We start from the raw sequence: 25,814 nt of genomic DNA on the forward strand, positions 1-25,814 counted from the left end.
GTTTCATGAGGTTGAATGTATGTAAGTATGTGCACCCACTGTACTGTACACTGTGTACGTTTGGAACCTTCAGCAAACTGTACATGCTGAACTGGCTTTTATAGGTGTGGTCACATCATTTGCAACAACTGTCTGTTCAATTTTGAGTCGTTATGTTTCATGAATGAAGCCAGGTGTGTTCATTGTGTTCAAATTTTGCTGACTGTGGCAAGCATTTTGCATCACATGAGCTTTAGTTTGAGAATCTGAGCAGAGTTTTTTTGCAACTTGTGTTTTGGCAAGACAAAATGTGTTTAGATTTATGAGAAAAGAGGATTGCGTTTTGTGAATTGTGTCTTCATGTGAAATGTGTTTATGGTTTAGGCAAATGGGGGCTAGTTTTATTGAATGTGTTTAGAGAACTGGTCATATGGTTTAGAGAATTGGGTTTTGTGTTTTAGCAATTAAAAAAAAAAAAAAAAAACTGTATTTACACTCACTCCCCAATTTATATTGAACTTGTGCTTATTTGTCTTGCATACTGTTTGCACATGCCCTGTCATTCTGCAAAAAAGGGAAGAAGGTGTGAGAGGTGTGAGGGAGGGGGAAAAAAAGGAGACACAAAAACAAGAGAGGGAGGGGAGTGAGGGAGGTGTGTACCAACTTGTGCACACTGACTGGTGTGTGTCTGTGTGTGTGTGCTTTCCTCTGTGCCTCTCAAAGTGTCAGAGTGAGGAGCAGAGACGGCGCTGAGCGGAGCAGGATGGAGCCTATCAAATGTGTGGTCGTGGGAGACGGGTACGCTTTTACTTCACCTTGCTTACCTTTACCTCGCTCGCCTTTTATCACCTAAACTGCCGTTCCAATGTGACCTGTTGAACGGTGGAGAATCATGCTGCTGATGGATGAAGGGTGATGTTTGATTGTAGCCCGTGTGCCAGCCAACAGAGCTATCTGACGAACTTGTTGGCCAGGTTCATGCAGTTTGGGTTAGACAGCTTCAACAGCAGTGTGCTCGTGTGATACAGCATCAACTCACTGACTTAACTCTACATTTCCACCTGAATGTGTGTTAGTTGGGACAGGCAGATCCTGGGTGTCTGACTGTACTGATCCAGCAGTGGAGTTTAGTGGAGTGGAGTGAGGGAGCCAAATGAGCAGCGCAGGCCAAAACATGCAGGGAAATGCTGCCATGCAACAGAGATGAACACCCAGGAAACATTTACTCATGTTACTGTAACCAAGTAGCTTTTTGTGTACTTATGGTGAGTTTTTTGTTAAGGTTAATAATTGTATGCTGATGTTTTGCACTTTTTAAATCACATCCATCACAGTACAGATTTCTCTCAAGGCTCAATTGGACAGTCAGTCAACAGAGATGCTTCTTTGTTGCTGGACTTTAATTGTGTAATTTCCAAACATATGGATATAAGATTTAACTTTGCACACTTGTCCTTGAATGAGTGAATGTTTCATATTTAACAAAGTTACTATTTCTAAAAACTTGCTCAGTAACTTCCACTCTGAATATATTATGAATAAGCAACTTTGTACCTTTACTTAAAGGTGCTGTCATGGCACACATTTTGTCGCCTCAAATTCATTCTCGTTTGCACCACCTGGTGGTGGTTTATGGTATAAAACAATATTGACCTTTAAGTGATTTCTGAGTGGTCAGTTCAGATCACATGTGTCATAGGCGAGAAGTCAGCCAGGAAAAGTGAAACTTAAAGTGAAAATCTTTCCATGCGGTCAGACAGAGAGCTCCTCTCCTCTTTTTCTTCTCGTTTGTGCCTTGGAGACTCTTTGCTTGTAAGTTCATACTTTTTCAGTGTTTTGTGCAAATGTGCATACATATAATTTGAAATTCGTGTTTGAGTTAAAAACGAACTACACTGTGATTATTTAATTTGCTAAGCTTGCTAAGGGTAAAAATGCTACAGTTAAAATATAAGCTAAATGTAGCTTCTTGTTGTAGCAGGTGCACACAAGCAATGTAAATTCATTTGTGCTGTATATGTTTGTAACTAAAGCTATGTAACTTTGTGTTTATTTCAGTTTTACTTAAAGGATGGAAAGAAGAGGAACTGTGTTCGACTTTCTCTGAATCCTGTCTGTTAGCTATCTGTCAGTGGTGTGTAGATGACACGCGTATCAGGGACAGAATAGGTGCATGATGCCGAATTTTAGAGGGCCAGTTGAGGAGAAAAAAAACATGGAAAAAGCACGTAATCTATCACTTTGTGTTCAAACTAAATGTGAAGTGAGTTTTTCACTGATCCTAATTGACTTTCAAAGGACACTGTTTGCGAGGAGCACGCAGCTGACCGAGCTCAGCTGTCGGAGTAGCTCTGCTCCTCTCTCTTTAGCCTGGTGTTTGGCTGATCAGCTGATACAGGGCACAGCGGATGTGTCTGCAAGGCTGTAGCAGAGTGTGTGTGTGTGTGTGTTTTATAACGGCAAAGAAACGTCTTCGATCATCCTCTCAATCACTAATAGTGAATCGGGTTGCCGATTGGCACAAGCCTATCAGTTAATTGGCTAATTGGTTAACGAACGCTCGTTAACTGATTAGCGTTAAGTGATCGGTTAAAAAACATTCAGAATAATAATAATAATTTTTGCATCCCTAATCCATAATAATTTTTGCATCCCTAATCCAGTGAATCCCTGTGAATCACGACTTCAAAGTCACGAGTCACGACTTCAAACCATTCCAGGCATAGCCGATAAGAACAACCGTCTCCAGTTGGGCTGCCATTCTTGTGTACAAAACATAAACTGCGTGACGTCGAACGAGGAAGTTGGAGTACGCTGAGCACAATCGAGTTCACAGGCGTGAATTCGCAGGTTTGGCTATAGCCCCGCCCACTTTTCACCGGTAAATCACCAGTTACGGGTGGCCTGGAACGCAGCATATTACCACGTTATGTGACGCAGAAAACGTCACGTTACCATGACAACAAAGAGTCAGTTGACGCCCCAAATGATTCTTGTGGCGTCTATTTCAGACGCTGTGGGAGTTCTATGTAAGTCTATCGGGTTACCCAACTCGAAAACTGACGAGACACGGGTGCCTAATTCATCAGGCTGTTGACGCATTGGGAGTGAGAACATGTTGTACCCTTCCTCCTCTGCCACCTGTACTGTCTGAACTGACTTTTATCCTGCCCAACTGGTCTGATCACGTCATTAGAAACATATGTGTTCAGTTTTGAGTTGATGTATGTAAAAGGTGACGGCTGTGTTGGAGTTCACATTTAGCTGTCTGTGTTTACAGTTTTGCAGCACAAGTGTATGACAGTGTGAAATGTGTTTAGCGACTGAGAATGTGTTTAAGGTTTAGCAAAAAAGAGTGGATGAGTTTTGCAAATTGTGTCCAAGTACCTGAACAGTGTTTAAGGTTTGGCCCAAAGAGTGTTTCTGATTTGGTTCAGAGAATGGAGTTTAGTGTTTTAGCAACTGAGAAAAACTGTAATAACACCTGTGCCTGAGTAGCAATTTCTAGTATTTCTTCTACTGTTGGGATAGAATAGAATAGAATAGAATAAAATAGAATAGAATAGAATAGGAAAGGTGAGCCTAGAATGGAAGCATAAAAACACAAGAGGACTGATTTTTCGCAATGATTTATATAGAAATTTGGTCTAAAAATACATCAGTTTGGGGCTTTCCCTTCCCAGCTGGGTTCTTATTAATGTGGCTCACCACAAACACTTTGCATGAACAGCACAGTTTCATTTGAAGAGATAATTGTTTCCTTGAGGTGTGCTGTCAAAACTGGTTTGTCACGTTGTCTGGTTGAGTAAGCAGGTGACAGGAAAATCTCCTCTCTGCAAATGACACACCAGCCTCCAGGTCCATGTACCATGTGGCCCGTTACCGTGGCAAAATCTCTGGCATGTTTGCCAGCGTCGCGTCCAGGCAAGGCTGAAGGGTGACCGTGTGTGACATGACATGTTGCACACTTGCAATATTTAGTTACTGCACATTTACATTGTGGGCACTTTTTTGTCATTGTTACGTCATTGTTTCCTTCTTTCTTTCTTTCTTTCTTTAACAAGACACGTGCTTTAATATTTCATACAGTCTCCAAACTTGACAATTTATTGGCTCTTTCTTCTCAGATTCCACTTAATTGTTCAAAAGTACCTCATTTATGAATTATGCAATTAAACTTTTCAAAATGAAAAAAGGCCTTACAATGTGCAGGGTTGTCCACATGACAGACACCTGGGTGTCACAGGAAACTGAAAAAAAGGAGAACTGGTGTGCTCAGCTCAAATAGTTCAAACTGGAGCCAGCTCAGAAAAAGTCAAACTGAAAAATCATCCACAATCACATAAAATAATATATACACTATAATGCCAAAAGTTTTCACTCAGCTATCCAAATCACTGAATTCAGGTGTTCCGATCACTACCATGGCCACAGGTGCATAAAATCAAGCACCCAGGCATGCAAACATAATTCTACAAACATTTGTGAAAGAATGGGTCGCTCTCAGGAGCTCAGGGAACTCCAGCGTGGTGCTGTAATAGTAATGTGCCAGGCATCCTATCCAGTCATAAAATTTCCTCGCTACTAAATATTCCACAATCAACTGTTAGTGGTACTATAACAAAGTGGAAGCGATTGGGAACGACAGCAACTCAGCCACCAAGTGGTAGTCCACGTAAAATCACAGAGCGGGGTCAGCGGATGCTGAAACGCATAGTGAGCAGAGGTCGCCAACTTTCTGCAGAGTCAATAGCTACAGATCTCCAAACTTCATGTGATCTTCAGATTAGCTCAAGGACAGTGCGTAGTGAGCTTCATGGAATGAGTTTCCATGGCCGAGCAACTACATCCAAGCCCTACATCACCAAACGCAATGCAAAGCGTCGCATGCAGCGGTGTAAAGCACGCCGCCACAGGACTCTAGAGCAGTGGAGACGTGTTCTCTGGAGTGACCAATTACGCTTCTCCGTCTGGCAATTTGATGGACGAGTCTGGGTTTGGCGGTTGCCAGGAGAACGGTACTTGTCTGATTGCATTGTGCCAAGTGTAAAGTTTGGTGGAGGCGGGATTATGGTGTAGGGTTGTTGTTCGGGAGTTGGCCTCGGCCCCTTAGTTCCAGTGAAAGGAACTCTTAATGCTTCAGCATACCAAGACATTTTGGACAATTTCATGCTCCCAACTTTGTGGGAACAGTTTGGAGATGGCCCTTTCCTGTTCTAACATGACTGCGCACCAGTGCACAAAGCAAGGACCATAAAGACATGGATGTGAGGTGCGGATATCAGGAGGAGTCGGTTTTTGCAAGTAAAAAAATATAGATTTTATTTCCTTTTAGTTAACAACTCTAAAATCAAGGGAAAGGGGAGGTGGAACAAAGTTAGCGTCTGGCGAGAGTAGCTTTCTCTCAGTGGCGTCTCTCAGGTGCTGCGCATCAGTCCCTAATGAGCCCTGACCCACTGACACTCACAGCTGCAGCTTACCCGCGGATCATTCGCGGCGCTGTCCATGGTGCTGAAAGTGACAGCAGGTTGATTTGATATTCAAACTGCAAATGAGCAAGTTTGGTGTGGAAGAGCTTGACTGGCCTGAGTCCTGACCTCAACCCGATAGAACACCTTTGGGATGAATTAGAGCGGAGACTGACTTCATGTGTTTCACTCATATGTGATATCAACCAGGCACCCACCAGTGGCCATCAATCAGCTGCTTACAATGTGAAAATCACATTGTAAGCCACAAAAAAAAAAAAAAAAAAAAAAGCAAAAGCCTTCCTGTAAGCATTCTGTGTTCATATTGTGTTACCTCTAACCCTATGATCAAAATGTGTGGAGGACAAGAAGGAAACTGACAACCAAAGCCGATATTACCATACTTCTTCTGGTCGTCATGGTGGTTGTCTTTTGCGCTCACAGCAGCTCAGTGTGTTGGCTCGCTGTGGGACTTTCTTGTTGTTCGCCATGTGTTTAGAGTCTCTGTGTCAGGGGTTTCCTCAGTTCTGGATTGCTCACAGAGGTCATGGTAATCTGCCAACAAATATTCTCTGTTTAGGACCCATTAGTCTTCCAGTTTGCTCTGATTCTTTCCAGTGTGTCAAATCGTTTTCTTGTGGTTTTCTTATCATTTGGTTTAGTTAAAATAGGGTTCCTGTTTTGAGATTCTGTTTGTGTTTGTGAACAGAGACCTTGAACCAGTTGGCTAAGGGGTCTCTCTTCCTCTCTCTCTCTCTCTCTCTCTCTCATTCTTCCTGCCATTTTCAACTTGTCATTTTATGAGTGTGCGTTTTCTCCTTGTCTGTTTTAGCGGTGTGGGAAAAACTTGTCTTCTCATCCGCTTCATAACCAATGCCTTCCCAGGGGAGTACATTCCTACTGTGTGAGTATCACACACACGCACACACACACACATACTGCACCTACTGTATTACTATATTAATGCACAGAGAGACCAAACCAAATATCAGAGAGAGAGAGAGAGGGAGAGAGAGAGAGAGAGAGAGAGAGAGAGAGAGAGGGAGAGAGAGAGTTCAGACCCTGGCAGGCAAAACTGCTCCAGTCACATTTCTCAGTGGCTGATGTGGCACATTAATATGTGAAACTAATTAAATTAAAAGTTGATTAAAAGCTGCAGAACAAATATATATATATATATGTTTCACATGTCATGTTATGTTACAGTGAGAGAATGATGACGCAGAGCTGACAAGCTGTAGTGCTTCAGTTTAACCACAAGGACGCAGCACTGCTTAAAATATATAGAACATACAGCATTACGCCTTAAATAGAGGAGTGTCCATCAGTGGTCATCACAACTGGAGAGTAACAAAGTAGTTTTACTACAGCACTGTACTTCAGTGCAATGATGAGATACTGACACTTTACTGGGAAAGTTTATATTTTTTACTGCACCACATTCATCTGACTGTTGTGCTCACTAGTTACTGCTTATTTTTCCATCATGATATTGCTAATTATTCTTAAAGTAAAGCATTTAGTGCTTTCTTTGCCACCACTGGTTCTCATTCTTTTAACTCCATAGTGAGTAATCTTGTACAGTTTAGGCCCAAGACTCTGCAGGATATTATTCCAGCCAAATGAAATGAAATAAATGAAAGTGTATGTAATCCTCAGAGACTAAGAAACAGGTGAACAGTTTAGTTTTAGTGACATTTGCAAACAATAAACAACAATAAAACCTCCTCCTCTAAAATTCACTTTAATATGCCTCCTTTTCTTCAATTTCTGAGACATTATCAGATTCCGCAGTTTTAAAACCAAATGAACTAAACTGAATGAAATGATCCCAACAGATTTGACAACTACATAGCGACTGTGATGGTGGACGACCGCCCTATCAAACTGGACCTCTGGGATACGGCTGGACAGGAAGAATATGACAGGCTCCGCCCACTCTCCTATCCCCAGACGGTAAACACACACACACACACACACACACACACACACACACACACGCACACACACACTTGTCATCAGCTGATTAACAACTGTAACTGACTAACCACTGATTGGATGATGCTGAGGTCAGACACTTACTCCAGGCTTAGACTCACAAAATGAGGAGACCGAGGGGGAAAATGAAAATAAGAGAAGGCAGGTGACAGAAAAAACTGTGTGATGGGTCATGTGACTGACACCCTAGAGAGGGAAAATCAAAACAAGCCTGATTTTTGGATTCTATTCTATTTTATTTTTGTTTCATTTAGTTGCAGTTGCAGTTACAGTGACAAATTAGACCAAATGCTCAGGTGAAATAAAATGCAAGGTGCTTATAAAACGAAATCTAATGAAATATCTAACTACCGTATTGACCCGAATAAAAGACGACCCTGATTTTAAGACGACCCCTCTTTTTCAAGACCCTTTTTTGGAAAAATACTTTTTATATGGACATTCTGCCAGGAGCGGACTTACCATTAGGCAAAACTAGGCGGTGGCCTAGGGCCTCAAGTTCCTGAGGGCCCCATAAAACTCCTCATACACTTATGGTTAATACAGTTATTACTTATTTGCGCACATTAATTATGTTTTTGATTAAAATACTTTTGCTAAAATGCCAGCAGAATGCTTATCGTATTATGTGTGTCTCGGGGCCCCTGTTTTGTGTGTTGTCCTCTCATCTCAAGAGGGCCCCATGCCTGCCTTTGCCTTGGGCCCCAAATTTCTTAAATCTGCCACTGCATTCTGCAACACCAGCCCATGCTAGCTTTGAACTCAGTGCGGGGTATTTTGAGCTCTGTGGCAACTTCAAGTGCTTTTTGCTGCATCACAGCCCTCGTAACGGGCAGTCCTTCACTACGTTTCTCATTCACAAAATTGCACACCCTCCTGTCAGTCTCGTTGAATCGACCAGTTTGTGGACCACGAAAAGCCCTCCTCTGGCTGTGGGCATTTTTTAGCTCTTCTTTCTGAGACCGCCACCGTCTCACATTGCACTCAGAGCCAGGGTTAAGGGATGTTTATTTACCTTGACAGTTTCGGAGATAACTTCAGAAAGCGTCCAACTGACAGCCGGAGCGGCATGTCAGCTGGCTTCTACATTCAACCGGGTAATCGCGCTTCGCATTAAACGATTTTGCGGAGGCAGGAGGAAAGTTGCATGATTTACGTTGTATCCACGTTCGCGCGCTGCGTGCGTGACCGTTCATGTGCTCGTGCATGAACGCCCGTACCGTGCTGGAGCACACCACTTCCAACCGTGCCAGAGCGGGGGAAGTGTACACATTCAAGCATGGAACATAAGCAAGTACAATACATGTGTATTTGCTTAGACCCCCAATATAAGACGAGGGCGTTTTTTCAGGGCATTTTCAATGGAAAAAATATCGTCTTATATTCAGATCAATACGGTATATTGACATTGTGCCTAAAATAATCTGGAATAATCTGCCAGCTAATCTCCCCATCCTCTCTCTGAACATTTTCTCCATTCATCCAGGATGTATTTCTCATCTGTTTCTCCCTGGTGAGCCCTGCGTCCTATGAGAACGTACGAGCTAAGGTGAGCCTGCCCGGTCTGTCACATTACTGACTGGACCTCTTAATCAGTCACCTGTTTGTTTGTTTGTTTGTTTGTTTGTTTGTTTGTTTGTTTATCTGATTAGATCTGATGAGTCTGTGTTTTGCAGTCATGTGACATGGAGCTCTTTACGAAGCCTGACGAGCTAATTTTCAGCCTTTTGAGTAGTAAATGTATAACAAGCCTAACAAACTGATTATGTTGAGATTAGTCTCGATTTGGAAGAGAAACATTTTCATATGGTTATTCTGATGATGTGAAGACAGCTTAAAATGCATTTTTTTATCTTAAGCCCAGGCTTCTGTGACATACAGTACCGTCTCATATAGATAACATTTCATTTAAGACTGACCGCATGAATGAATGTAACAAAAGAATGACATGATCTGTTTATATGTATATAACCTGTGTAGAAATGTCCGGTTGAGGAGCACTAGAAGAGAAATGGTAAAATACTGGTTCTGTGCAGAATGAACTAACTAAAAGAAAAGAAAATAATAAAAAAAAAAACAAGTATTTTTTTAAGTCCTGCTTGAAGCCACAGTAAGTAAAAATAAAGGGAGAAATCCAGCACAGGAAAGAGAGAGCACTAATCTTTCTCCCATTAGGCTCCATTTTAATTTGCAGCTTTACCAATGGAAAAATAACACCAGGAATGTGATTCAAATCACCAATCCCTGCTTTTAAAGAGTTTTGATGACAATGCAACTTGACTTTCAAAACGTACAATATAAGCCACCATTTTTTTTATTTATTTATTTATTTATTTATTTATTTAACACTCACTAAGAAAGCTACAGCCAAAAGCTTGATTAAATTGATCTAAGATGAGTCTTTCCTCCGAATCCCCAATCGAGTTGCCATAGTAACAGAGTGGAGTGCTAAAAAGGAGTTTATGCTGGATTTTATGTCAGCGAGGAGGGAAGCGAAAAAGAAAGACAACAGCAGGGTTATGAGGTGACAACAAGACCTCTGTCTTTCATCAAGGAAGAAGAGATGAAGGGACAATGTGAGACGACAGCGGTTTCTGTTTCAAGCTGCGTGACATTCACAAATAAAAATGGAAATTAAAAGACGAGCAGAGAGAAAAGAACACCAATGAGAGAAAGACAAACATAGCGAGGTTAAGAGCGAGACTAAAAATACATGAAATGAGATGAGGAGTGAGAGTGAAACAGAGTGAGAATGAAAAATAACAGAAAGAGCATTTGCGAAAGTTTATTTCTGAAGCGCTTTCCATAAAACAGCTGGTGCTCACAGCACTTCATATGCAAACATGATCGAGGATAAAAAACTCTGCTTAAAGTCACATGAAATGAACTTTCAAATTTCCAAAATGAAATACACAGTCAATACTAGATGACTACTACAGAGAGAGAGAGAGAGAGAGAGAGAGAGAGAGAGAGAGAGAGAGAAATAGATTTGTGACCAAGCGTTCAAAAGCAAGCAAATCAAATCGCCCCCATTATCACCAACTCCAAGTGCAAACTGCATGCTTCATCTGTAAGGTAGCCCGGCTCCAGACCCGTGAATCGCACGTTCACTTTAAAAAGTTTAGAGCGAAACAGAGTGTAACGAGTTGACAAAGTCTCAGTCTTGCCATCAAGCAACTACTTTCAGATTCCCGGAAAATGCTGTGAGCTGCTGTGTGGTAAGATAAGCACATTTCTCAGAGAAGAAAATCTACACTGCAAATTTGAAATCGCTAATTTAACTCTCCCAGAGTTAAAATTAACACTGACCCAGTGTTTATATGGGAACCACTGGTCCAAAGTTGAATTAACATTTTCAAGAGTGTTGAGATTATTAACTCTATCATAGTGTTACTTATCAAAGTCTGATGGTGTAAAACATTAACACCCAAATTGATCCATTTAAATCAAGTAGCATAACAATGTTACTTTAAACACTCTAATAGTGTAAAATATTGACACCAATATAGATAAGTTTACATTAATTCACACTACAATAGTGTTACTTCAAACTCTTATAGTGTAACATTTTGACACCAATACTTTACATTAATTCACACTACAGTAGTGTTACTTCACACTCTGATAGTGTAAAATTGTGACACAAATGTAGATACATTTTCATTAATTGGCACTACAGCAGTGTTACTTAACAAACCAAGTGTAAAATATTAACACCAGTTCATTTTAATCAACACTATGTCATTGACCAGTTATGTCATGACCAGTAACACTGATGTAAAATGTATACTTAACTAGTATTTACTGTGCTGCTGATACAGCTTATGGAGCACTGGTATTAAGATAACATGTACATGAAATAATCACTCCAAAAATGACTATATCAAAAATATTTATTTTTCATTAACAAGGAAAATTACATATGAAATATATTTGCATAACTTAAATAATGCAACTGTGTGGCACAACATAAAATATTACATATGATATTCAAAATACATTTGAATATCAAAGGGTTTCAAGTATCTCAGGTCATCAGGTCTAAAACTGAAACATTATGCGCCATGTCAGCAACATGAAAGGCATGGAAATGTTCCACAAATTCAGTCTCCATTTCAGATAATAAAAAATAAATGTCAACTTTAAAACAGATGCAAAGAATCTTATTTATCACTGGCATCTCATTAACAAAATCTGTGCAAACAACAAGACCAGAGTGAAACTCAATGCCATTTTGTTTAACCCAAGTTGTACTGTTCTCTCTACGTGTTTTACTTTCTGAGTGTTAATGTAAATAAACAGCCAGCCAAACTCCTCTTCAAGAGCCAGGTGAGCATGCTTGCTCCTTTAATAACTTCACACATCAGGTAAGTCAGGATGACAACATTGAATTGGAGTGAAACTAAAAACAAGAAAGAAAATACAAAAGTAACTTACTGGACTGCTATGTAAACAACAGACAAGTAAATATAAAAAAGAATAATGTAATTAACAGTTAACAATGGAAACTCAGAAAAAATGTCCGCAAACTAATCAACATGACATGACATCAACCTGTAAAGAACATAATACATACAGCCATTGCTTTCTGAAGGATAACACAAAGTTCAACCACCCATGAGATGAGGTACATGTCATGTCTCCTCACTGTTTACATAGTTACTTCCTGCTTCCTGTAGCTATTTGTATTTCAAAATAAAGGCTCTTCACATCATCTGTGCAAACATTTTAACAGCAAACTTAATTATCATTCAACATATAAAACATACTCAAGACAGAACACAAGCTGTAACACTTATTTCACTTGAAATATCAATCTGAAAATAATCTGCAATCACATCACCATGTTCAACATCAGTCAATATTTTAGATGACACAGGTCCAGACTCAATACCTTTAGCAGAAAGTGATTCCCAGTGATAGGCAACAGCTATTTGGTGTTTCTTGGCAAATGTCTTAGTTAAGTTCTTGAAATGTTTTATGCTGGACTTAAAGAATTTGTGTTTTGCTTCATACCTCATAATCCAAAATGTACTAATGGACCAATTTGACGTATACATTCAGGATAATGGACCATGAAGTGATGTTTTGGGATCAAATTATTTTGAGGATACAAAACTGTAAATAATCTATGGTGCTCTTCAATTAGGTGTTTCAAAAACAGTCATTCCCTCTGTAATACAAGGTGAAAACACTATGTTCACAATATGCAACAACAGTAAAAACAAATGCCAGTGTCTATCATCTTCTGGTACAATATCTCCAAAGATAAGTGGGAGTTTCCGAATAAGGCACAATGTTTGAGCCCAATACCACTGCCAGTACAAAAGATGTTTATGCCTGTTGGTCGATTTTTTTTATCCATGAATCCATAGTTGAATGCATATACATGCTGGAGTATGTTTTCATAAGAAATGAAGTTCTGATTCAAATACACTCCTGATCAAAATCTTAAGACCAGCTGAGAAACTGCAAGAATTTACATTTTGCACTGTTGGATCTTAAGAAGGTTCTAAGTAAAGCTTCAAAATGCAAAAAGAAGAAATGGGAGTGAGACAAAAAATAAATAAATAAATAAATAAATAAATAAATGAGTAAGCAATTTATTGCAAACAACCATTAAACTGAAATAGACTGTTCATCAGCTGATCAATAGTTTAAGACTACTGCCTTTAAAAGCCCAAATCTTGGCAAAAATGTGGATTCAGTGTCATTTTCTGTCAGGTATCCACACTGTCATGACCTCCTGATGGCAAAGGCAAAAAAGCTTTCTTGCTAATCACCTCAAAAATTCGTTTCGGCATGCTTGATGCTAGTGTTTCCAGGAGGCTAGTGGGAATGTTGCTCCAAGTGGTGAAGATGGCTTCACGGAGGGCATCCACTGTCTGGAACTGGTGTCCATTTCTGTAAACTTCCCTTGCCGTCCAATCCCAAATGTTCTCAATTGGATTTAGATCAGGGGAACATGCAGGACGGTTCAAAAGAGTGATGTTATTTCTCTGGAAGAAGTCCTTTGTCAAGCGGGCATTGTGAACTGCAGCATTGTCCTGTTGAAAAACCCAGTCATTACCACACAGACGATGGCCTTCAGTCATGAGGGATGCCCCCTGCAACATCTCCACATAGCCAGCTGCCGTTTGACGCCTCTGCACAACCTGAAGCTCCATTGTTCCACTGAAGGAAAAAGCCCCCCAGATCATGATGGCGCCCCCTCCCCTGTGCCGTTTAGAAAACATCTCAGGTGGGATCTCCTTGTCATGCCAGTAATGTGGGAAGCCATCAGGACCGTCAAGGTTAAATTTTTTCTCATCAGAGAATAAAACTTTCTTCCACCTTTCAATGTCCCATGTTTGGTGCTCTCGTGCAAACTCCAAACGGGCAATTTTGTGCCATTGAAGGAGCCGAGGCCTTTGAAGACGTTTTTTGTTCTTAAAACCCTTCTCTCGCATATGCCGTCTGATGGTTATGGGACTGCAGTTGGCACCAGTGACAAGCTTAATTTGGGCTGAGGATCGTCCCATGTCTTGACGGACAGCCAATCGGATCCTCCGGCTCAGGGCCGGTGAAATTTTTTTGGGTCTACCACTTGACTTTTTTGTTCCATAACCCTCAGGATCTTTTAGGAAGTTAAAAATGACTGTCTTACTGCGTCCAACCTCAGCAGCAATGGCATGCTATGAGGGCCTTGTTGTTGGGCCTTGCTTATGCAGCTCAACAATCCGACCGCGTTCAAAGAGAGAAAGCTTTTTTGCCTTTGCCATCAGGAGGTCATGACAGTGTGGATACCTGACAGGAAATGACACTGAATCCACATTTTTGCCAAGATTTGGGCTTTTAAAGGCTGTGTTCTTAAACTTTTGATCAGCTGATGAACAGCCTATCTCAGTTTAATAGTTGTTTGCAATAAATTGCTTACTCACATTTTGAAGCTCTACTTAGAACCTTCTTAAGATCCAACAGTGCAAAATGTAAATTCTTGCAATTTCTCAACTGGTCTTAAGATTTTGATCAGGAGTGTATTTAAACAATAATTTAATCTCATATTGTCCTACACCTTATAAGATATCATGCATAATATCAAACACAAAGTTATCTGATACATTGAAGTACGACAAGGAATTGAGAATACTGTTGTGTTTGATTCCAAAACAAGAATTTTCTCTTAGGTTCTCAACAAGATGACTATAATGCTCCTCATTGTTTGATCTGGTCCGTAACATCACACGTGGATCACTTTCACTAAAGACTGTTTGAGCGGAGGCTTTACCAATAAGACACATTCTGCCGTAATGGTTGGCACTGAATGATTCCACATAACCCAGAATTGAGTTCAAACCTAAATTGTCACCTGTGACTTGTGCTATGGTGCCATAGACAGGTTGATCAGCAAATGACACTTTCATTCCACTATGTTCTACACTGTAAAAATTCTGAAGTTGAGAAAACTTAAAAATGTAAGGCAACCAGCTGCACAGCCTTTTTGAGTTTCTTCAACTTCTGGGGTTGTAAAGTTTAAACAACTTAAATTTGTGAGTTAGACTGCTTGTTTACTCAAACTGTTATGTCAAGTTGAAAAAACTCAAAATTACTATTGTGATGTACTAACATACATAGGTTAACTTTACTTAAATTCTTAAGTTTAGCCAACTTGAAGTTGTTTGTTCAGTAAAATTATAATTACAGGTACACTGGACTGTAGCTATATGTCTTGTTGAGCTAACTTTTATTTAAACTCAAGATTTGCAGTTAATGCAACTTGGGTGCCCAGAAGTTCAGTAAACTCAAAAAAGATGTGCAGCTGGTTGCCTTACATTTTTAAGTTAGCTTAATTTAGTTACATAAACAGGTTTACACAAAAAAACATGCTTTTAAGTTGGGATAACTACAACAAAACTGACTGCTGTATATGAGCATTCCGCCTTAAGTCTGAAAGCTGCTGCTGGACCCTTCTCAGTAACAGACAAGAACACTGATCTTCCAACATAACTCTTTTTTTAATAACAATGAAAAACATTTGCTGTGACTGACTCAATAATTTAACTTTTTTTTTTTTTTTTTTTTTTAAAGTGCTTTGTCAATAATTGTACAAGTACCTCTTTCTTTTTTGCACAATGATTTAAAATATTCTATCTCTTTAGGGGGAAAAAAAACATGACAAACCAGTACCAAAACTCACAAATTATAACAACTTCATTCATGTAACAACATTTTCTTTTAAAAGTTAAACATTACAGTCACAGAGATTTACTATATTTAGCAGGTGTGCAAAGAAATCACACAATTCACAGAAAAAAGTGATATGCTCTTTAGGTTTAGAGGCCTGTTTGTGTGCTCTAGTGAGATGGGACTTCAGTGCACCAGTTGTCTTGAAAGTGCAGACGCAGTCTGTGTACAGGCACGACAGTGGCCAGAATCGCCCCTTGGCAATGTCGAAGTCTGTAATGCTTGAAGAGGACCTCTCGATCAGGGCGTGAAAACTTGCACTCCTTACACTGCATTCAACTCCTAAAAATAGATCAAAACAACAAAATAGTTAAAACTGTACTCAAAAAAGGGTACATGACAAATTCAAATACATAGAATGTATTGTGATCAATATTCATTCAATCACAGATTTTTCTGTTTGTCTTATCTTTTTTATGTATATTATATAATAATTGATAACACTATCAATTTTATGGCTGGCAGATTATACCTGCTGACAATATTATTGTTTCTGTTAATGTCTAGTTATCCATCAGAGTTAACATGCAATTTAGTAATCATGTTATATGTCAGTGCTGCTCATGCTACCCGACCCAGTGTTAAATTATTATTTGTTTTAAAAATGTAAATTACTTATCAAACAGACCTAACAATTCAGCTACCAAAGAATGAGCAGTAGTATGCCTGTGATAACACAGATTGAAAAATAAGCCGAAGTGATACCTCTTCTCTGAATAGACAAGCTAAGCCAGTGTGCTGCTGTTAGCCAGTGAAAATATAGCGGAGTGGCAACTCTTCGCTTTGTTACACAATCTATGTCAGTGCGCTGCTGTAGCTGGAGAGTTTCTCTGCCTTTTGGCCCGTGCAGTGCCGGTGCAGGTGTTATGTCAAATTCCGCGTTAAAAATAGATTTGATCGATAATGTTTGTTTTCTTTTTCTTCTTCTTCTTCTTCTTCTTCTTCTTCTTCTTCTTCTTCTTCTTCCGGGAAGTATTTTTCTTCTTCTTCTGTTGAGTTTTATGGCGGAAGTACATATATAAATACATATTTTTGTAATTTTTTAAATTATTATTATTAAAACACACAAAACATACAGAGACAATCACCAGGGGCTGACATACGTTCAAGGACAAATTCAGAATATCATATTACATAAATATATTAAAAAGAGCAAATAAATTAAAATTTTTAAAGGCTTTCATATTCGTGGAGTGGCTAATGGTCCTAATATATGCAAATGAGATGGTTTTGGTTAGTGTGACGACATTTGTGAATATGCCATTTAGCAATGAAATAAGACAACAGACAAGTCTCAGGTTATTGCACATTAGGGAGGAGAAACGACAAATAATTATAAATGAAAGAAAAAATGTATTAAATTAAAAATATATATATACAAATACATACATACATACACACACATATGTGTGTGTGTGTGTGTATATATATATATATATACACGTGTGTGTGTGTGTGTGTGTGTGTGTTTATATATATATATATATATATATATATATATATATATACATGTAGAGAGAGAGAGGGAGAGAGAGAGAGAGGTAAAGGTATAAGTATATTGATATAGATAGACTGATGGATTGTTTCAAGATTCAAGCACACTCAACACAGTATATCATACAAGTCAATTAACACACACACACACACAAATAGATAGATAGATAGATAGATAGATAGATAGATAGATAGATAGATAGATTAAAAAAATGAGCTGATTAGATTTTGGAGGTCAAAGGTCAAGGTCAGAGCGACCTCGTCCTGTCTTGTTCATCTCCTAAACCTTTCTACAACATCATTAATGCTTTTTAAGCACACTCCTTTGCGGTGGCTTCCAGAACCCTGGCTGCCCCCGTCCAAATTATTGTGATAATAACCTTTAGAGTCAAAGGGCTCTAGTTTCGCAGACCAGGCGAGGCGGGGGCGTAGCGCAGATGCGCTTCGCCAACTGGGTGTGGCCAGGCGGATTTTCCAAGTTTGGCACGCCGTTCTCGGTGGCGCAAGTACTCCGCCGTCCCTCCTACCGGCGGAGGGGAGGAGAGAAGGCGTGGAGTGGGTTTGACACAGCCGATTCACATTTAACCAATCAAATGAGCTCCTGTCCTCGCCTTTAAAATGCGCTGCGCGAAGGCGTAATGAAAGTTTACACAGCTGACATGGAGGCCTATTGCTGCAGGCGGAGCGGAGCTCAGGAGACAGGCGCGGAGCGGAGACCGGCGAGCAGTGCGGACACGTCACCAAAACCTCACAGGCAGGCTTCCGGAATGTCAGGCACATGAACAATGCAATAAATACCGAAAAAAAACACTATTCAATGCTACGATCACAATCAGCACATACATATATCTCCATATCAACTGTCCCGTCACAGCTGATGTCAGATCAAAGGAGATTGGCACCGTTTATGCTGATTGTGAGGTTTGGTGATGTGCGCCAGCCAGCCAAACTTCCACTGCGCCGGCTCCGCTCCGCCTTGCGCTGAAAGTAGACGTGGTTTCAGATGGCGAGCTTTTGGCGCACCTCGGCGAAGCCTTTTGGCACGAAACTGTCACTGCGCCAAGCCGAATCTGTCGGCACCTCCGCCTGCGAAACTTGGACACTGTCCGCCTCTGCCGTTTCGCCGGTCGAAACTAGCTCTGCGCTGGGTTCGCCTCACTGCGCCACCCTGCGCTGCGCCGGGAAACTAGAGCCCAAATAGTGTTCTCAATGTACAAGTCACACAAGTGATTTTTCTCAACTAATTTATTGAGTAAACTTGTTTTTTTGTGTTAGCTAAACATCTTGACCAAATGGTTGTTCATTCCACTTAAAAAATGGGTTAGAATTACAGTTCATAAGTTGGAGTTTTTATAGTGCTGTATAACTCACAAACAATAGTTGTCTGAACTAAACTATTCACATTGACAGTACTATTTTTGAGAAACATTGCGTAAATTTGTTTTTTCAAGTTAGCTCAGCAAATTGCCCAAGTGGTTGTTCACTTGACTTAAAAAAACAGGTTAGGAGAACAAATCATAAGTTTGCGTTTTTACAGTGTGTGAGCTTTAGTCAGTAAAGTAGTTTCTAATTACTACCTGGCGTTGTGCTGAACTTGGGCCCTACATCCACACCTGACAGTACCTATATTGAACAAAAAAAAAACTGTTCAGAGTTTTAGTTTCTTCATGCAAAATGGAAATAAGCTAAACGAAAAAAATTGCACCTGGTATTTTTTAGAAATAACAGGTGCAATACAGACACACCAGAAGACTCACAATGTAGTTCCATAGGAAAAAAAAAAAGTGCGATGTGTGTAATTACAGTACATCCACCACTTTGGTTACTACGGCACTGCTGCACAATTAATCACAAAAAAAGAAAAGAAAAAGAAACAGAAACAGAAAAAACAAACTAGGTGCAATAAATTAGTGTCACAGTGAATGCAAGAGAACAGACCGGGGATGTTCTTGCATTTTAACAAGGCTTTATTGAGCAATTCAAAATGCACTTTCATTTGGTCATCATGACACAGCCTTCATGTCGCACAAACTCGTCTCTAAATCCAGCCTCTCTCCTCCACGTGCCCGTGCTGCAGCCGCCTAAAACTGAGGTGCAAGACGAAACTGGTTACTGTCACGACACGGTGTTCAAGAAATCATCTTCCCCTGGGAAACAAAACCGAGCAGGAAACTGAAATGCTGGCTGTGCATGGCTAATTGAGGAGCTGCGTCCTGAATTGTGACAGAACGGATGTAACACCGACAAAACCGGCCGAGCAAGACATTTTTGGACGTAAAATGACGTATCTGCAGGTAACTGCATGTTTCCAGTTGGACTTAATCAAGTGGATGTGGGGAAATTCACCTTTACTTCCTGTGGATGTGCAAAAATACATTAGGGACTAGTAAGAGCCACACATCTGTCTTCACGGGACACACTAAGACTGAATAATTTCATTTATCTGAAACTAAATATGAAGTTTCAAAGCTACCACATGAATAGAGTTGAGACGGCTGTGAGTATGACATGATGTCAGCATCCAGGTTACATTTAAATTTCTCTTTTTTCCTACAGTCCTGCAGAGACAGAGATAAAGCAGCAGAGGGAGAGAGAGGCTCAGGGAAGACTGGGAATCCATGCGTTTAAATTACATGGTGCTTCTAGATGAGGAGATAGGTATATGTGGCAAGAAATTTTAAAAAAAAAGGAAGAATAAACCTTGTGTCTGGCAGCAAATCTCAAAGTTAACACCCGGGTAATACCCCAGCATCCACCGGCCGGCACTGGTGCGCTGAAGCAGGTTGGACTAGCCGATCACAGAGCTGACAGTCATATCATCAGCCTCTGAATGTTATCTGAATCTGAAGCTGTGTTAGATTCATTGAGCAGATAGCATTTCTCATTTACTCACTGAGCCAGGAAAACTGATTAAAATAACAAAACAAACAAACAAAAAAACATGTATATATAAAAACATACAGTAAATAATATAGATTACACCACCGTCACTGTGATAACAATCATAGGGAAGGGCTTAGGCAAGAGAGGAAAAAATGGAGATAGGAGGTGTGAAAAGAAAGCAAATGAGAAAGTAGAAGAGGGGAAGCGTACATGTGGGTGGGTGAGCAACAGAGCGAACATTTAGAGAAACCTGTGAGGTGTACTCACTTGTGTTGCCAGCTGTTTAGACATTAATGGCTGTGTGTTGAGTTATTTTCAGGGGACAGTAAATCTATATTGTTATACCAGCTGTACACTGACTATGTAATATCAAAGTTTCATTTCTATAGTGTTGTCCCATGAAAAGATATAATAAAATATTTGCAAAAATGTGGGGGGTGTACTCACTTTTGTGAGATACTGCAGTTTATTATTAGTGAGTCTTTAATGAAATGTGATTTTTTTGTGTGTGTTTCTGTCTGGTTTTCAATTTGTGTTTCGTTTTTATCAGACTGTTAAGCGCATTGAGCTGGACTGTGTGCACAATAGGTGCTATATAAAAAAAAGTTCATTCATTCATTCATTCATTCATTCATCTGATGGGGAAAGATCATTTCACTCCATTCAAGTTGTGTGGCACTGTCAAAGCTCTATCTATGTACTGATACTGAGCTGCAGCACTTAAATTTATGGAGCACTTAAAGCAGCACTTAAATTTTGGAGCTCACGCCGATTGATGGCGTGAGCTCCATAAATTAATACCCGTCCAACTCCAACACACAGAAACCATCTAGAATGACTGATTGTGCTGATTTTTTCTTTCTTTCTTTCTTTTTTTTTTTTTTTGATGCTGATGTCACATTCATCTGCCAAAGTTTCTTGACACCAGGCTTTTTTGTTCGCCCTGCTATCCCATCCTCCTGCCTTCTCTTCTCGTCTCCCTTCACCCCCTCTCTCTCCGTCTGCCTCCATCACTCCCTGTCCCCTTCACGGTCTCCCTTCACTCCTCCACCCTCACACCCCTTCCCTCTTTTGTTCCCTTCACCCTCTCCTCCACCAGTGGTACAATGAAGTGCACCACTACCGCAAAGCCGCGCCCATCATCCTGGTCGGTACCAAGCTGGACCTGCGGGATGACAAGGAGACTATTGAGATGCTGAAGGAAAAGAAGTTGGCACCCATCACCTACCCTCAGGGCCTGGCTCTCGCTAAGGAGATAGGTCAGTCCCTCAGGCCTCGCATTACTCATTTTCCACCACTGGAACCCACAGAGCCCTTTTTTGAGGAACCGCTGCTTGCATTGGGGGAACCAGTCGGTGTTTTTGTTTTAATTTTGTTGAGTTCTTGTGCCCCAGAATGGCTCCTGTGACCGAGGTAGGGACTGTCCAAGTTCCAGGGAGCCGTTGGGGTGGAGTTTAGGCTAACCCTCCTATTGTCTTTGTGGTCACTTTTACCCCATTCAGTGTTGAACATCTCTAAATACATAATCAACATCATTTTGTAGCTTCATATTTTAATGAATTTTCTTAGTTTAATGGGGACGACTGGGTTGACATAACATCCCAGGCTGTTTTAACAGTATAAAACATATAAGAAATACTGAAAATAAATGGCAAAAAAACTTCCCTCTGAACATGATCATACCTGTATGAGAACCACTGGTAGTTCATGTGACATTTGGGAACGAAAAAGATGATTCCCTCAAGAACTTTTATGTATAAGAGGGGATGAGTAGGTGAAGTTATGTTTGATTTAAACAGTTATTTAGATAGTCCGCAAGACACATAAAGTACCTGACACATAAACAATTTGTATTCTAATCATTTTTCAGGAGGTTTAAATTGTTGGGGTCAAATTGGCCCCAGTTGGGAAAAAAAAAAAAAGTTCCTAAATTTGAGGTATCAGGATGGGTAAATGCACAAAAGAATCACCCCAACCACTTTTAAAAACGAGAGTGAAAGTCAAAGTAATCAGTTGTCTCCAGTTGATCTCAGTTACTCCATTATGTAAAAGCAGTTTCCTCAAGCTTCCTTCCCTCCTTACTTCCTTCCTTGAGCTCTTCCTTTTCTTGTGCCTTTTTATCTCATTTTTGACCTCTGCTCCTCTTTTCTAAAAGCAAATGCAGCATCACAGCAGCATCATCGTGAACATAGCGATGGCTTTGGCATCTTTGGCATCAGTCACACAGAATGACTAGACACCGCTTTCTTATTTCCGTTAAGCTGGATGTTTTTATGTATTTATTTATCCTTTATTTAACCAGATAAAACTCATTGAGATAAAATGCAATCTCTTTTTCAAGAGTGACCTGGCCAAGACGGCAGCACATTAAACACATGACCAAACAAGTTCCATGACATGGGAAAACAAAACAAACAAAAAACAATGTCAAGGCTTCAATGTAGTAGGCAGCAAATGAGTTCAAGGACAGGAGCATTCCCCACAAAATTCACACTCCAGATCCTGAAGGGTGTCCTTAAAGGCACTGAAAGAAACTAAATCTGGAAGCTTCAGGGTAGTTTGGAGGGTGTTCCAATCTGCAGGGGCAGCATATTTAAATGCCATTTTGCCTTTCACCGTTTTTACTTTTGGAACAATCAGTTTTAGTACTTCGTGGGAGTGCAAGCCATAATGGCTCTGGCTTCTTTGGAGGTAAACACTTAGATAACTAAGAACCACGCCCAAAAGAGATTTGTAAATAAAGCTCAACCAGCGTGTTCACATGCGTACAGACAGAGATGGCCAGCCTGATTTGGCATACAGGGTACAGTGGTGGGTGAGCTGTTTACAACCGGTTACAAATCGTAATGCACAGTGGTACACAGTATCAAGAGAACGCAAACATTGGGCAGAGGTATGTCCCCATAATCAAGTAAAGGCAAAATTGTTGCAGACACCAGATATCTCTTAAATGCCGAGGAAAAGCAAGACTTGTTTCTAAAATAGAAACCTAGCTTGATCTTGAGGTCAGTGACCAGGCTGGCTATATGAGCCTTGAAAGACAGTTGGCTATCAATAATGAAGCCACGATACTTATAACTTGGGACTAGCTCAATGACATTTCCTTGGAACGTCACAAGGTCTGGCGGAATAGCTAGTGACCTAGCGCTGGAGAATAGCATGACCTTTGACGTATCTGCATTTAGAACAAGCTTAAGCTTCTGCAAGCGGGACTGAACAACATCAAAAGCTGTCTGTAAAGATTCAAAGGCACTTTGAGCAGATGATGCACAGCAATAAATTATAGTGTCATCAGCATAAAGATGATACATAGCGTTTGGGAGATGTCCTTGTGATGTGGCAGAAACACAAACACACAAGAGCTTAGGGAACTCTCTTTGCCCTGCGTGGAACCTTCTTCTGATAACTAGACCAGAGATCGAGGAACCATTCAAAATTGATCATTGATTGCTTGACCTTTGCTGCATGTCATCCCCTCTCTAGCCTTTCCTGTCTCTTTCTACTGTCACTATCAAATAAAGAAGAAATGCCAAAAAATGATCTTGAAAAATACATCAAATTGAAAGGTACTGATTTGCATGTGTATGTGTGTATGTGCATGTGTAGAAGCAGTGAAGTACCTGGAGTGCTCGGCTCTGACCCAGCATGGCGTGAAAACTGTGTTTGATGAGGCCATCCTGGCTGCGCTCAGCCCCAAGCCCAGCAAGATCAAAAAAAGGAGGTGCACAGTGATGTAAATGGTAAGAGTGTCAGAAAGACAGAGGGAGAGAAAGAAAGATGGAAGGTGGAAGAGAGTGAAGAAGGTAGGGAATAGCAGTTGAGGGAACTACGAAAGAAACAAGTAAGAAGGAGAGTGGAGGAGTTATGTGGAAGAAGACACAGGAAAAAGAAATGAGTCAAAAACTAAACAGCCTCAAGGTGTCGCTGCTTTTCGTTTGGATTTACTGCATCTTTAGTTCAATTGTGGCATTGCAAAACTGGAGATAATCTTGGCTGAATACCATGCAACAAGATGCGGCTGATGATCAAGCTTGTGATGCTTGTGATGCAACATCTTTGTTTAGTACATGATGCAAAATGTAAACTCTTAAAATCTTAAACCACATTTAGAAAGCAGCCAGTGGTGATGCATCTTCGACTTCAGTGCATTCCTTGTATTTTATTAATCCCACCGTTCAATGAACATAATCAGTCAACCTGACACATTAAGATATTCTTTTTATCACATCAAGATATATTTGCAACCTGAAAACACACAGACCAGACGAAAACAGGACTGAATGCATGAATGGATTTTGGTGACGGTAAAGTGAGAAAGTGACAGGAAGGAAATGTAATGGGAGAAAAAACTATTATAAGTAACAGAACGATGACTCATTTCTCCTCTGAGACAGATTCATTTCATTTCTGAAGCAGAGATTAAATTAAGTTTGGGGGCAACTGAAAAAAAAACATACCACTCTGCCACTTTGATTAATATTGTAATTTCAACCTGTGAGTCTGGTAGTAAAGATATTAAAGTTTTGATAATGTCTCTATTATTTTGTATTTCTCCCAGGACCAGTGGGGAGAGAAAGTGAGAGACGGGCTACTGACCCGAGGTTGAAAGAAGATTGATGGGAAACTACAACCAGCATTGCCTTAGAGTTGTAAGGGTAATAATGATGATAAGATAATAGAGAAGTTAATATTGATTACAATAAAAGAACGACATATTTCGTAACCAAGCAAATTAGGAGGTGGCACTGAAACCCATTTCCCATTTCCTGTAATGATGACACTGTGGATTCATCGTGTTTGCTCACATTAAATGATGTTAAAGGCTGCCTCTCACTGCCATCAGGGGTTGCCAGTGAGCAACGCTGCAAAATGCAGCCTCACAGAATCATAACAGTTATTCATGAGAGCAAACATGAAATTTTGATCAAATGCAGACACACTACTGTACACTGTATACTGTAAACTGAAAACGTGGAGTCCATTGGAATGATTAGCATTCAGATCATGGTGTTTTTGAGAGTAAAGGACAATGAAAATATGTAAGAATAACTGGAAGGATAATTTAACAGAAAAAATATAAATATTATTTTTTGTGATATTAAAATAAAACATGCTTACACTGGAGAATATTATCTCAGGTGATGGAATAATAATGTAAATAAAGTTTGAAGCCTGAAAGTTCATTTTCATATTGTCGTGGAATAAATGGAAACCAATGGCTGGATAAAAGGGGGGAAAAATGATATCAGGGTTCTGATATGACTGCAAGCTTTGGGATGAGAAGAAATGTACATTTGGTAGATATTATGCTAAGCATGCAAAATCATTTGAAGCACTTCATGCATAATCGTTTTAAGCCTGTAGTATTATTTTGTTTGGTCAAGGGCTGATTCTTACCAGGCGATGCATGACATTTTTTTTTAAGATGGTTGATGAAATTTCCAGAGCCATCATAAGGCAGCTGCAATGGTATGTTGTTCTATCCAGGACTACAACATCTGGACAATAAGTAAATAATCAAATAGCACTTCCAATAGCTGTCAAAATGTTTGTGAAAATGTCTCTTGATTTCATACATGGGCTTCCATTCGGATGGGATTAAGTTTATCACAGGACGCCTGACTTTGACAAAACACAGTAGTTACTTTGCTCTGCCACAATCAACGATGTCATGACTTTTGGCAGCCAGAGCTCCAGAAGTAAAAAGTAAACTTGAGCTTTGTAGCTTTGCATTGACTTTATAGACACTTTTCAAACAGCTTAGATTGC

General features: G+C 40.0%; 1 protein-coding gene across 2 annotated transcripts; it reads left to right on the forward strand.

Annotated features, from left to right (window-relative positions):
• Positions 1–25,213, forward strand: LOC115374458 (ras-related C3 botulinum toxin substrate 2-like). Of its 2 annotated transcripts, XM_030073444.1 has the most exons (8): positions 1–21; positions 703–777; positions 6,280–6,351; positions 7,286–7,403; positions 8,932–8,994; positions 21,145–21,304; positions 23,652–23,785; positions 24,604–25,213. In XM_030073444.1, the coding sequence occupies exons 2-7, from the start codon at positions 743–745 to the stop codon at positions 23,780–23,782; spliced, it is 579 nt and encodes a 192-aa protein (XP_029929304.1). In that variant the 5' UTR covers positions 1–21; positions 703–742; the 3' UTR covers positions 23,783–23,785; positions 24,604–25,213. The 2 variants fall into 2 exon arrangements, with proteins under 2 accessions (XP_029929304.1, XP_029929382.1); XM_030073522.1 differs by lacking the exons at positions 1–21; positions 703–777 and adding an exon at positions 1,727–1,791.
• The last annotated feature ends 601 nt before the right edge of the window (positions 25,214–25,814 follow it).

The sequence above is a fragment of the Myripristis murdjan genome, chromosome 1, assembly GCF_902150065.1.
Source record: "Myripristis murdjan chromosome 1, fMyrMur1.1, whole genome shotgun sequence".
Classification (NCBI taxonomy): Eukaryota; Metazoa; Chordata; class Actinopteri; order Holocentriformes; family Holocentridae; genus Myripristis; species Myripristis murdjan.

Bases quoted from the DNA above. Each gene is read 5' to 3' on its own strand.
- LOC115374458 (XM_030073444.1), top strand. From the start codon at position 743: ATGGAGCCTATCAAATGTGTGGTCGTGGGAGACGG. The intron at 6,352-7,285 runs GTGAGTATCACA...TGATCCCAACAG, and splicing joins GGGGAGTACATTCCTACTGT to ATTTGACAACTACATAGCGA. The intron at 8,995-21,144 runs GTGAGCCTGCCC...CTCCTCCACCAG, and splicing joins ATGAGAACGTACGAGCTAAG to TGGTACAATGAAGTGCACCA.